At 38.6% G+C, this 14,577-nt stretch overlaps 1 protein-coding gene across 2 annotated transcripts in view; it reads left to right on the forward strand.

Moving 5' to 3' along the window:
* Positions 1-14,577, forward strand: part of cdkal1 (CDK5 regulatory subunit associated protein 1-like 1) — a 168,219-nt gene that overhangs the window by 142,985 nt on the left and 10,657 nt on the right. For both annotated transcript variants that reach the window (XM_028425708.1, XM_028425707.1), the window contains exons 13-14: positions 9,923-10,006; positions 13,362-13,526. In XM_028425708.1, the coding sequence (XP_028281509.1) occupies positions 9,923-10,006; positions 13,362-13,526 (249 nt within the window). The remainder of the gene's footprint in view (positions 1-9,922; positions 10,007-13,361; positions 13,527-14,577) is intronic.

A 14,577-nucleotide genomic window follows, 5' to 3' on the forward strand; every position in this document is an offset into this window, starting at 1 on the left:
CTGTCTTTCTTTTCTGTGTGGATTAGAGCCATAGGTGACGCGATGCATTCATTCATTTTCCCTGACTGTCCACATCCATTCGTTGTCTTTTTGACAGGTCTGTACATTCATTCAAAGGGCTGCATCTCATGCTATAGTCGGCACTTCGTGTATACGTTTGGCCGGTAAACCACTATGCATCATTGTGGATTTGTGTCAGCTGTCTTCGAGGCCCGTGGCCACCAAACAGTCATAGTACATTAATCCCCTCTCAACCTAGAAAGAGTGGAATACTTTAGTTACATAAGAGGTGATTTATTTTTATAATCTGATTGCAATCTCTCCCCACCTCATTTTCTTCTGTGCATTTATTCTACAACTGGTTTTGTGTGTGCATTTTTTTCCACTAGTCTCATTCATACCACAAATTTCACATCATCCGTTACTCACACATTGTCCATACATCAGCTAACAAGCTCACACACATCTGGACTGAATGTGGCATTAATTTCTTGCTCTTGTTTCCCCATGTGTTGTGTGTACTAGCCTTTTTTCCCTCTTATACCACAAACACTAATCAGAAGTGCTGCAACGTTTATTCAAGTACTCGGGTAATATTCAAGGGCAAAATTCATCGACAACTAATTTAGTGTTTGATGACTCAATAGTGACTATATGGAGAATGGTTGTCTGGCGCGTGGCGTAGCGGCATGATCAACGCTTTGGGTGCGGCCGCGGATCAAAGCAATGACAGAGCAGCAGGCGTCCACTATTGAAATAGTAGTAAATAGTACCTGCAGCCGTATGTATGGGAAAACTATGACATTTATGTGTGATCTGATTACTCGAATAATCGCAAAAATAATCAGCAAGTATTCGATTATCAAAATATCGAATCGAAGTTTGTTGCAGCCCTAAAAGGTACTTAGTACTCGTGTTTACTGTCAAAACAAGCATTTTAGGAACATCAGTGCTCTTGAAGCAATTCATCAAACCTCTTTAACAGTATTGTAAGGGATGACCTTTACTGACTTTGGTTGTTATGAGTGTTTGAATACAGATTACAACCTTTTCCCCAATAACAAACCTCTTGTTACCTCCCGACTTCTCCATCACTCACCTGTTACCATCTAATTAGGCGCTGAGCACACTACAATACATCCTATAGTAACATGGCAATAAAAGTCGAATGCATGAAGAAAATGTAAGCTTTCCTTTTATGTTTTTTCTTTCCCATGTCCTTGGTTCATTTGTTGTTGTCTCATCCTTGGGGTACCTGAGTGAATTGTAGAGAGAGGAGAAAAAACAGCAGAGTACTTGACAGTACATCATTGCACCACTTCACAATGTTCCATCAGTGGGACAGATGAATAGGACACAAGCATACTGGACCATGCCGGCACACACACACACACACACACACACTGGCACAGAATCATTAGCCCATGAAAAGAATCAAACTGTTGAGTGTCCACACTTTAGCACAGGGCACTTCAACCTCCTGTCAGCGTTCTGTTCGCATGAGAAAAAAGAGACAGAAGTCCATCATAATTGTACGCAGAGCCTAGTGTGCTACTATTGTAGCTTCCATGACATCGTTTGACGTGCACTGACCTTGATTTATTTCTTTTCTGTTGAGAATGATGGGAAGGATAAAAATGCAGCAAATAACAAATGTATTCAAAAATCTATTTAGTTTTTTTCTGAAAAATGTCTGTGTGGTTTACAGGCAAGGGGCAACAAGGAGGTTAGTGTTATATTCAAACATTAAATATATGTGAATAATTTGCATTCTGTAAAAATCAGCCAGGTGATTGGAAGCATTGACTGTACATACAAGCGGGCAACACCGGCCCACCTCTGCCCATTGTACAATTGTGACTCATGATGGTAAAAGACTCTATCTTGGATCTGCAGTCGAGAGGTGAAGGCGCATGGTGACCATTTCACCCAAACAGCATTTTCTTTCTTCTGCCTTTTTTGTCAGAGGTTTCGGTCAACTAACTGTTTGAGTAAGCAAAAGAAAATATTGTTAGAAATTGTGTTAGTGAGAATCTTCTGCTCTTGAAAAGAAGGTTTTAGTCCATCTTCGATAAACCTATTTATTATTTTTCTCTTTTTTTTCTGAAGCACACAAATATCCCTACACCTTATCATTTTTCTTTCTACCAAATTTCCAATCATTTTTATCGCCACTTTCATTTGGATTTGCACAATTGCTAAAAACATGAAAAGAGGTGTGCAAAGAGACACAGATTGAACATGCATCAAAGGTCATGAGCCAGCTTTTAACCCAATCAAGCATTAGAACACAATCCTCGCCTTATCCCAAATAGTGCCACCAGGATGGCCTTGTAGCTCATGTTTTTTTTTCTTCCTTATCACAACACATAGTTTCTCTCATTCTAATATGACGACTGGAGGGCTAGCCTTGAACAGCAATCAGACGTGTTGGCTAGATAGGCCTTCCTTATGCATGTATGATTTGTTGTGTCTTCAGGTGTGGCCTCGAGTGATAATCATAATCATACTGCTATTGCCAAGGCATTAGTTTGAGCTGCAATTTATAGATTAATGGGGATGTATAGATGTGCACATTACACATGCACTCTCCTTTTTCTGTTTCTCTTACATACACACATGAATTACACATACCAAGGCCTACAGGTCTACAGGGACATAACAGACAATCAATCTGACATTCACAGCTGAGCTCTGATTGATGCTACAGTTACACACATGGACGCACAATACAAGACACATAAAATGCTGTAATGCTAAGGGCCTGGTCCCCTACACCCAAATCTGACACACACACACAGAGTGGGTGAATAAATGAAACCAGTGCAGAATGCTTACAATCACTGTGGCTCTGTGAGATATGATGTCAATTACCAATCTAGCAGAGGAAAAAATACATGAACAGTACAAACCTTGGTATCAGAGGAGGAATATCTTTTGGCCGAAAGGCATTTGTTACATAGTCTGACAGGAGATCTGCTAAATCCCCGGCAATGAGACGTAATGTACATTTTGAAAATGTCTTTTTTTGTTTATGGATAAGTAGGTATGTAAAAGGCATAAATAAGGGTTTTTCATATAATGTTTGTTTGCATTATATGATATGTGTGTGTGTGTGTATTATATATTTATATACATATATATATATATATATATATATATATATATATATATATTTGCATTTTGCATTAAGGCATACCCCTATACCTTACATGACCAAATATACTACTGTATGTCTATTTGGCTGTTTGCAGGGTTCTCTCTCTCTCCCTCTCTCTCTCTGTCTATGTGTGTGTGTGTGTGTGTGTGTGTGTGTGTGTGTGTGTGTGTGTGTGTGTGTGTGTGTGTGTGTGTGTGTGTGTGTGATGTATTTTAGCATCTGATGTTTCTGTGGCTTTCATTCTGTGTTTTCTGCAATGTCCCTTTTTTGATATGATTCATTCCAGCGTCTGAGACACTAAACAGCCTCTGGGCTACTGTCACAGGCCTGTGCGTGTGTGTGTGTATGTGTGAGAGAGACATCTATCTGTCTCTTGTCTGACAAAGTAGATCTGTCACACTGGTGGCAGACATGACTGTCTTTTCTGTTGGATGGCTCAAATTGATGAGGCAATCAACTGTTTATGTGTGGTGGGGCGCTTGTGCCTTTAGTATGTGTAAGTGTGTCAGCATACAGAATATTTTATGTACATTTATGCACAAGCAGAACACAGTGCTATATGCTATCAACATCTTCAAACTGTTTTATATTCAGAACAGAGAACTAATGGATCTTGTCTGTATTATTGTCCAACACAATGCTTTCCAATGCAGTGCCTTCCTTTCTATGCATCGTATTTTGAAATTCCTCGGCTCTTTCACATCATCACAGCTAAATGCTTGAGCCAAATCTAACTTATACTACTACAGATATTTTCCTTTTTTTCTTTTGTCAGTACATCATTATGTTTTTTCTCTGTTTATCATTCATTATTCCGAATCTCATAGACAAAACTTCCATCATGCATGCCGTTAGGAAGTCAGTACTCTACTGTAGTCCAATTCTCCTGTCCATAAGTGTAATACTTTGCAGTCATAATAGATAGTTCACTAGTTCATTGCAGTTTAGTCAGTGCCTCCATATTGTGTGAAATAAAAAAAACGGCAAGATTTTTCTTTTTTCTTCTTTTAAATTTTATGTCAGTGGCTCCTTAACGCCAAACCTGATCTACTCATATGTTCTTTAGGAATAATAACAGGTACAAATTTTGGACCGCCTAATATATTTGAATAGGTTAGGGAGATTAATGATGCATGTTAGCCTTGTGAACATGCTTTTTCTATGTGTTTTTTCACTCCTTTCACACTTCTCATTCAGTCAATGCTTGTTTAACAACATAAAGTCCTGCAGCTCTAAAACCATGGAAGCTAAAAGGAAAAGAAACTCAAGCTTCTCTTTACTGAGCTATACAACCATGTGTCCATGAAAGTACTTTTTCCAAAGGAGTGCATATTTGCAAGAGGTTTTTTTATTAGCTTATTAGCAATTAGCTTTTTACAATTAATTTTTAATTTGAAGACCTATTGACTTATTGCATTTGATTAAATATTACGATTTCAAGTTTTTCCACCTAACCCACATATCACATATGATGGATTCAAGGTTGATCCATCACAATAAAATGAATGGTGCTTTTTTTTTCTCCACAAAGCATGTATTCCAAAGAGTTTTAACTTAAGGTGTATTCACAAGTGCAAATGCACAATGCAGTATTTAATTGCATATGTACATACATTGGTTTCAGGTACATATTTGAGCCGGATTGACCTTCTCTCCTTTTGTCTCTGTCAGACGCGGCCACTGATTTATTGGATTGTTTTGTATAAAGACGCCATCTGTCATTTAAAGGAGCACTCATGTGGCTTCATATTCCACTTGTCTTAGTTGCTGAGTGTTTGAGGTCAAAGCTGAAGGACTCACGAATGTCTGGTTTTCACTGTTTACTTTGTTACCGCTGAAATGTTCTGATTCATTGTTTCTCACAGTGTACTTCCTTCTTCAAAGGTTAAAGCCAAAATAATCACAGTGCTTTCTGTGCTTTGTGCTCTTTAATTTACTCTTGTGTAATCAACTTTTAAAGTACGTAAGATTAAACAGACCTCCTGATTTGTTTTAAATCACAGCCAGTTCTTTTTATCATAATTTTACCAACAGAGGAGCTTATCCATCACCTCACTGTACAAACTTTGGTACTAATTTTGTAATATCTGTGTGAGATTGTAACCTCTACTAGCAGCTGTGGTTAATGTGGCTTTCCTCTCTTTAATATGGCCTGATGTAAAGAATGGTGATAGAGTCTACTGCTGGAGTACAACATATGACTCAAAGTAGGTAGAAGCGTTTGAATGTATTATAAGAGCAGAGTGCTTAACAGACAGATAAGGAGTCGGCATATTGACTGACAAATGCTTCTACTGCTGCCTGTATCTAGGTTTAAACTATGGTATGTGTGTAAATATGAAATATGTGATGTATGTAGGCTGCTGAGGATGTAAGGAAATGAAATCTACTTTAAAAGCTACTCTGGTATTTTAAAATTCTATGAAGATGCTATTTTCAAAATGTTCTCTGTAATTCTTAATATCTTTATTATATCTTTCAGTTCTCCTCACTTTATCTGTTTAATCTTGAATGCCTCGCTTCTCTCAGTATTTATGTTCAGGCCTTGTTCAGAACAGTTTATTTGTATAGCTTTGATCTGTGTTGATTTTACATTTGTCCCTGCAAACTTTCAACCAAAGCCACCCGTAATCCCCTCAGTTTCATGGCCAGCGCTGAATAGTTTTACTTTGAATTTGACTTTGAGGGGAAAACAAAATACCCAAACCAACAGGGGTGTTTTTTCCCCTTCATCTTCCAAGAAGCTTATTCAAAAGAGAACCTCCAAAAAGATCAGAGCATCTCTCTTTAGCCCTGCTAAATCACTCCCCACAGCGATTGTTTAGCAGGCAACAAAACAAAATCTCTTTCTACAAGTGGCTACAGTGTGTGCGCGCGTGTGTACGTGTGTACTAGATTTGATGGGTAAGATAATTTGCCAAAGTTTGTTTGCAGGAGAGCATATCATACCAGTTTGCCATTATTTCTGTTTTACTGTGTGCATATTTGTTTGAAGGGGTCTGTGTAAACAGTATTAAAACAAAATCAAGTAGCCTGTGAAATAGAGAATAATGCTTACATCTACAAAGAGTGGAAAGATAGCTTTGTTTTGTTTAAACCTGCAGGTCGGGTATAGCGTTCAAAACACTGTAATTCTCCAAACTTGTGGTTGTTATTATACACAGTGACTGACTGAAGCTGACTTGCTGAAAATAGAAGTATTTAGTGTAAGAAACAGGAATCTGGCAAAAGCTGTCTTGAGAACATAAATTTGGATGCTTTGATTGGTGCTGCATTTTAGAGCCATTGTTTCCATTTTATAGACCTCCTGGGAGTGATATTGGAAGGACTGGAAACAGCACTGTTATTCTAAAATTAAAAAGCGGAGAATGCAGCATTTGATCAGTCAATCATCAGCTACTCAACACTGTCATGTATTAGATTAAATAATGTTCTATCACTGTGTGGAATATCCCACCATACGTAGTAGTACAAGTAGCAACTGCACTTACTTGAATGTTAAGTTTTTTTATTTTTGGTGGAGCTCCTTGCAGCTTGCAGTAGTAAAAGGGTTAAAAATACTTGACATGATGCTACTAGCAGTCAACCTATTTAGACATTAAAGGGTTTGTTTGCATGAAGGGCATGAAGGGCATGTACGACGGTGCATTATTAGAATTGGTTCAGATCCAATTCAGTATGTACTCATTTAGGAATATGTGCGTGTCTCTAAGTAAATTTCAAAGTTGCTCCTGTGATTTGATCTTTAAATTACTATATGTTGTAGCTCTTCTGTAGAGCTGCTGTTGTCATAGTAGCATTACAACATCAGCTGCCTGTTTTTTTTCCACTGTGGATAAAAGCATAATCTGGTTCCATGCTAAAAAGGGCCACAGATGCTGCAAAATGGTTGGGATGACTTTTGAGTGAATTGCTCCTTTACTTGTGGCGCATATGGAAAGAAAGTTGATTAGGATTCAAAGCCACAGTTCTCTCATTATCCTTGTTATGATGTGGATTAATTATCAATTAAACTCATGATCCCACAAATCTGTAGTGGATCTGCTGTGTATCATGGGATGTTATTCTCTGGATGGGGAAGTAAATAAATATCTCGCTGTGCAAAGACATTCATGCCTTGTTTGGTATGCTGTTACTTTTTCCAACAGATGGAGTAAATACAAATCTAAATGCAGACTCTCACATACGCAGATATGCAAGGACTGACAAGCAGCCACGCAAAACCAAAACCAAGTCTGTTGAACACACATGAACTCAGACAAATCATACTGGGAAGAAAAGAGGAGTGTGCATCTGATCAGCTCTTTATTTTATTTTATCTATATTCCCCAACTTTCTAATGTCTATGCTGTGGTATATTTATGTATGATCACCCTCTGATTCATAATTCAGTCAACATGATCAAGAATATGCCCTAATCCCAGATCAATGTTTATTGCAGGTTGTTTAGGCGTGGATTAGATGTTATTAAAGCAAGCAGATCCACAGATCCTCAGCTCTCTGACTGCCTCTGGCTCATTGTGTACTGAAATTAAATAAACATAAGGTTTGGCGTGTCTTAAAGTCTTAAAGCTCTGAACCTTTAACCTGTTTGACTGCATTGGTTTCCATTTTTTATTTTCCTGCTGCATCAGGTTAGTGCAAAGAGGGCCTTTGTTTAAATAATACAAAGTAGTGCCATGTTTTTTTAATATCAAGGGTTAAAGCTTAGCTGTGCTTATTTTTATTAACAGGACTTTCAAAGTGTTAAAAATTAAATTGGTGAATCCATTCTTACAGTTACAGTGCATAAGTGTCTGTGCTTGTGGTTAACAAAATTGTAATGGAGATATCTTACCTGGACTTTTTTCTCCTTACATATAATTACAACACCATTAAAATAGCCCTGTGCATGTGCCATGTGCACTGAATTGTAGGCTTTCAGCAGACATCTGTGATACAAACAAAGGGTCTAGATTTAAATGCTTGCCATCCAATAATAATGTTAATGTTCAAAGGATGTCATTTTTACCCACTTTTCTCGAAAATTAAATAAGTGATTTATTTGATCTCCTTTAAGTCTGTCAGCCTGTGCAGGTGCTCTCTGTTTGGGAAAGCACACACACTAAAAATCTGTTAAAAAGAAAAAAAAAGGCAGACAGATGAGAGAGAATTATAGAGGAAGAAAGAGAGGTGTGAACAACAAAGAGAGCGCCCAGAGATAGCATAGAGTGGGGTTGGAAGCAAAAAGGATAAGGACGGAAAGAGTGAAAAAAAGAGCTGAGAATATAAGTGTCTGCAAAAAATGGAAACACCCTGGGCAACGTGTCAGAGCCATGACTTCTAAGGCTCTGACATATTGCTAAGGAAATGATCAGTCAGCACAGTTTAACAATGCCGGGCTCATCACAAGAGTTAAAATGCAAATACCTCCTGTTGGGCCTACAGGACACCCTGTTCCCAACATTTTCAAATATATGTTGCTGATGTTTACAACCCAGGAGGAGTCACTCTGCAGCACTAATCTAAACTTTCTGCAGTGGTTCTCTCCATGACAAAAACATTTACATGTTGTTGTGCAAGGATGCTGGGGGCACTGTTTTCAGCTGACCTTTAATGTGCTTACAGCAGCCAGACTGTCATGAGGTCGACTGCATAACATAGTGTACAGGTAGAAATGCACACAAGAAGAAGAATGGCTGTTTATATCTACAACAAATTAAATCAAATACCCGTCAGAATCATGTTCATGTTTTCATGATACTCATCTTTGTGTACAAAGTGTCAGAAGATATCTCCTTTTCTCTCTGAGCTAGTCCAGAGGTGTTTTTTTTCCATGCCTGCAGTTCTTTCATTAAAGTTCTTCGCCTCTTCCTCTTCCTCTTTCTTCAACAAAAAAAAAAAAACGTCCAAAACTAAAGACATGAAGGCCATGTCACATTTGATTTTCTGATTTTCCTGAATACACTGCTTCCTTTACACATTATAACAGTATCTTGTATGGGATTTTTCCTTTTTTATTCAGTTATCTTGTTTTGTAAGGACCTGAACTGAAGTGTGCTCACTGTCCTCTCAGCAAAGCTTTAAAACTGAAGCAGCTCTGAAACCTTGAGATTGTAATTAAAATGAACTGAACTGAATGAAGTGAACTGCAGTCGCATAAAACTTGAAGAAAAATACATGAAAGAGCAAAGCAGCTATTGAGTTTGGGATCTTGATGAATAAAAGCACGGCCAAGGAAGCATGCCTGTGTTAGAATTGGAACTGAATAAGATGCATAATCCTTACACATTATCTGTGCAACAAAAGCTGGAAAGCCATTCCAAGCTTGCATGGATGTATCAATAAATACTGTGCATGTTTACCCGATAAAATAAGTGACCCTTTTTCAAATAATGTGATCTGCAAATAGCCTTCGTGTTCAAACAGTATAGTAAGAAACAATGTAGAAAGTTATAATTTGTCACCAATACTTTAAGTAAATCCTCCAACAAACCTACTGTACTATTTTCTACAAAATCTTGTCTATGGGTCATAAACAATCGAATTAAGCAAATTAAGTCTTTACTTTTACTTTTTACTGACATAATTGGAACATTTCAAACATCAAAAAGGCAGAGAGGAGATGGGAAAGTGAGCAAACACACTTCTGAAAGCTGCTGTGATGAAACAATGGTTGATGACCCAATGCCTATAAAACTGTCTTTGATATTCACTGTGTGATAAATTGAACGTCATAATTTCACTTTGCTAACGTTTCTTTCTCTTCCTTTCTGAATGAAGGTTGGGGAGAGACAACATGTGCTAGTGACAGAGGAGTCATTCGATGCTCAGTACTATGTGGCTCACAACAAATTCTACGAACAGGTAAAGATCATTTAAGTGTATACACCGTACAAGAATGTATACTCACTCTCTTTATTATTACGGTCATTTTTCTACTACTGGCTTTGACTCTTCTTCCTTTATGACTGTCTTAATTCTTTGTGGCGTATACAGAACAAAGTGCTGAAAGGTTTCCTTTAGCTTCAATGATGCACATGATGCAAATCTTTCTGTTTTATTGTATCCCAAAGGTTTACTGGGTTCAGATCTGCTGACTGTGGAGGCCGTTTGAATACAGTTCGAATTGAGAAATTCAATAGACACTAAATCAGCAAGCGCCCTTTGTGCAGGAATTAGTTATCAACAATTGTTATATTTTTCCAAGCAATCATAGACTCCAAAAAGAGTATTCCAAATACATTACTACAGTTTCTTGTCAGCGTGCATCCTGTGGACATAGTTCAAGACATTGCATTAGATCATAAAAACACTTCAAACACACGGGGACCTTGCAGGGCAGCAGTATAATGCACCCACTTAAAGCTGAAGCATTTTAATTTACGGTCTAGAAGATAATGACTTCAGTTTATCATTGTATTTGTATGTGCTAAGCACAACGTGAGCAATAATAACTACTTGTAATTTGTATTAATTGTTGCCATAAATATGCTGATAAACCTCATAATCAAGCTGCACTGGCTGTCATGAATATTGATGTCAGCCAAAGGACGATTCAGCAGAGTTTCTCTGCACCATCCGAAAACACACGGTGGAAAAGCTGTAAATTAATCTGCATTTGATGAATAATTTCACGTATGTGAAGCTAATCCAACTCTTCCTCATTCACACTTAGTAAATCAGATCAGAAGGTTTTGCTTTGCATGTCACAGAAGTACTCGCAGCAGGTGTCAGAAGCTTAAGCTCATATTGATTAAAGTAGGTTAGCTATAATATCAAACTTACAAATACACACACACACACACACCCTGCGGTGGTCATGAGAGCATTTGGCAGCTGATAGCAGTGGTACGTTTTGCCTTTTTTTTTTTTTACTGTACTAACATTAAGGTCAGCCCTAAAGACATGAACATTCCATCCTACAAACACACACTCACGCACACACACATTCGCGTGGCTTCAAAGACCCTCTCTCAACCTGTGAAAAATTCACTTTAAAACATCTTCAAATAAATCAATTTCCTCCTGCTTTAACCATCATCAGAAACATGTTTGAAGTTATGCTTTTTATTAGCAGCGAGGGCAGGGGATGGTAATAATTTTTCCTCCCTTCCACTTTCCTCTCCTCCCCTCCTCTCCTCCTCCTCCTCCTTTGCACCTCCTTCTGCAGGCTATAAACTTTAGTTACAAGTGTTACTCGGTTCATGTGTGTGCGCGTGCGTGTCGCATGAGTTCACACTGTGGATTTGTGCATATCCAGGCATGTGTGTCATGTGTGTCAGTTGACTGTGCTTAAGAGAGGAGATGCGTTTGATGTTTTTTTTCCTGCTTCATATTTTTTTTTGAGGGGGACATTAAGTATTTGGTATGTACTCTTAAATTACAGGAAAAACGAAACACCTGCAAAAAAACTATGTACCAATATGCACCTCAGGGGTATGCTACAGCACATCCATCAACACACAAAGCATAGAATAGATTCAGTTATTATATGCAATATACAAACTTAATATAATAATATAATATCTTTATCTACAGTCACACGTACATGAATCACTCTGAATAATAGACTTTTGGAAAATATATGTCTTAAACATTGTTGTTCTTCGCATATATAACCTGCAGATATTTTGATCATTCATTGATTTTGAGTGTTGGATGGAGTAAAAGATAAAAAAGAAAGAATAGGAAAGAAATAAATGAGTTGTGAAGGCAGGCAGAGCTGGAGAGGAGAGTTGGTGTTGGTTAAAGGATGTGTGCAATAAGAAAGAGAGGTGTGAGCCTGAACAAGTGGCCTAGTTTCTCTTTTACACCATCAGATAGATATCTAACCTGACGGTTATAATAGGTACCAAACCCACCTGTGTGTGTGTGTGTGTGCATCTGTATCTGTTAGTGGCCGAGTGAGAAGGTAGGGGAGGGGGATTCCAATGAAATTGGACAAGCTCTTTCATCATTTAATCACCATGTAATGGGCCTCGAATGACCCTCACCTACACACACGCACACACACACTACCTCCCCCACAGCCCTGCTGTTTTACCTCTCTACTCCCAGTCTGGTTGCTGGCTCCTCACACACACACACACACACACACACACACACACTCTCACAGTGGTCAGAGTGTTGAGCAGCAGGTGTGTTGATTGGGCAGGTGTGAGGCTGGGTGTGTGTCTATTTGGCCCCGTGCTCCGTCTCCTATCATATTTCACCAGCTGGATAAAGACTGACAGATTAACACCAAGGCAGGCGTACTCCTGCCATCGCAGCAGTAACAATCCCTCCACCAGTTCGTATGCTATTCTCTGCCCAGTCAGTGGCTTAGCCCTGCAGAGTCCTGTAATGGTTAGACAGACCACCACATGATCTGAGTCAGCACGCAACCAGCCTGCTGAAGCGAACATGTGGAAAACACTGAATTTCCCAGCATGCCAAGTGCTGCTGTTCCTGGCCCCTAATCTGTCCTTGGAGAGAGTCAAGCGGAAGATTTATTAATAATGATCAATAAAATATCACAATATTTCCAAATCTTGCTCTGATGTTGTAAGTAGAATGGATTGTTTACAAAGAACGCTCCAACTTTAGTTCTAATTATAATTCACATGAGCTCCTTTAACTGCAGTTTATATTCTGCCAAAATCACAACTGCACCAATCACCTTCTAAGTGTTTGCCAGAGAGATTGAGTTGGAAGAAAAGGAATAAATCGGTATTATACTCACTAGCACACAACACATTAGGCCTGTCAACTTTTTCGTCGGCCTGAAAATTGTTTTGAAAGGAAAATAATTTGCATACAAACTTTATTTACGGGGGTAAGTCATTAAGAACAAATTCCATTTCACACAAAGCCTCAATTATAACTCTTTGTTTTCCTTTCTTTCCTGCTGTGATCAGCCATGATTTAGAGTTGCTATGGTAAAGTAATAAGACAAACCAGCAAATCCCCCCTGCTTTATCTCACAGCTGTTGCCGTACTTTTTGACCTTGAGGGCTTCCATAAATGGAATTGAAAACACTCCATGTTTTTTAAGCAGCCATGGCTAAATAACAATGTGGGGGACCGTTGGGCAAAACTGTTTGGGAAAGCAGTTAATTGAAAATGTAATGGACAGATGTGAAGAGACATGCAGAGAGGAGGCTATTTGGTGGAACGGATGGTTATAATGTAAGTGTAAATGTGAATATTTTCAGTGACATGTTTTCTCCTGATTTTACAGGTCCTGGTGCCTAAGAGGGCAGAGTTTAAAGGGAAGATGATTGAAGTGGACATCTACGAAGCAGGAAAACACTTCATGAAGGGCAGGCCGGTAGAAGACAGTAAGCCATTCACTCCGTCCATTGCTGCGCCACTACAGAAAGGAGAGGTGTCGGGTCTGATGAAGGTAAACACACATAAATATAATCACAGTAGTAATTAAATTGGCATAGATATCTTTCATTAAAGACTTAATTTTTAAGATGCCTAAAAAAACCAGAGCTATGTAGACCAATGAACTACAGGATGTTAAATGACTTCAGTAACAGAAAAGTCAAGATCCGGTTCGGATCAAGTCATTTTACCCCCTCAGCCCTGTCAATGCTGCATCCAGTTCTTTTACTATACGCTCTGTTTAACATTACATGATATACCCAAGTGGAAATGAATACATCTGTGTGTGGTGTGTGGTAGAACTCATGCCCAAGAGGCAAGGAAAAAGCAGAGAGCAGAGGTCAGACTCCTCTTGGTGAACACCGATGATCGTGTAACAGACAAGCATTTATTATAGTTTTATATTTCACAAGGGCAAACAGAAGACGTATACCATGCATCTAACTCTACACTTTGTGTTTGTCATCCTTCACTATGATAGCAAGTTGAACTAATAAGTGGATTTTAACAATCAATCAGCAACAAAGGACAGGTCTCGCTGTATTTCACCAACTTTTTTAAAAAAGGAAGGAAGTGTTACACTGTATGTATTACAGCTAGACGCCATGGAGATGACTGCTAACGTTATTGTATATTGACTGTTTTCATGGGGAGGTCATTGGTGTGTGAATGTGTGTGATGGTGCGTAATGTGAAGGACTGTGAGTGCTACACATACATGCAGACCATTACAAAAAAGCCATTCAACATTAGTATCAATCAGCGGTCATGAGCAAGCGGGTCTGTGTATCACAGCTAGGTTGGCCTTTCGACTGCTACTTTTTGCCTTTTTTTATGCTCTTACTTCATTCTTTTTCCCAACTTCTAAGTTATTTTTACAGCAGGAAAATTTTGTGCCCTCAGAAATGAATGTAGTGTGCATATGTGTGTCCGTATTTTTAATCCATGCTGGCTTCTGTCGTTTGTGAAGAAGCACCAGTGTATCATCCATGAGATAAGTAATATTAGATAAGCTGTGGCTGGCTAAACTGTCCTCTGTCTGCTTCTTCACCCCACACACAAACA

Source organism: Parambassis ranga, chromosome 16 (assembly GCF_900634625.1).
Source record: "Parambassis ranga chromosome 16, fParRan2.1, whole genome shotgun sequence".
NCBI lineage: Eukaryota > Metazoa > Chordata > Actinopteri > Ambassidae > Parambassis > Parambassis ranga.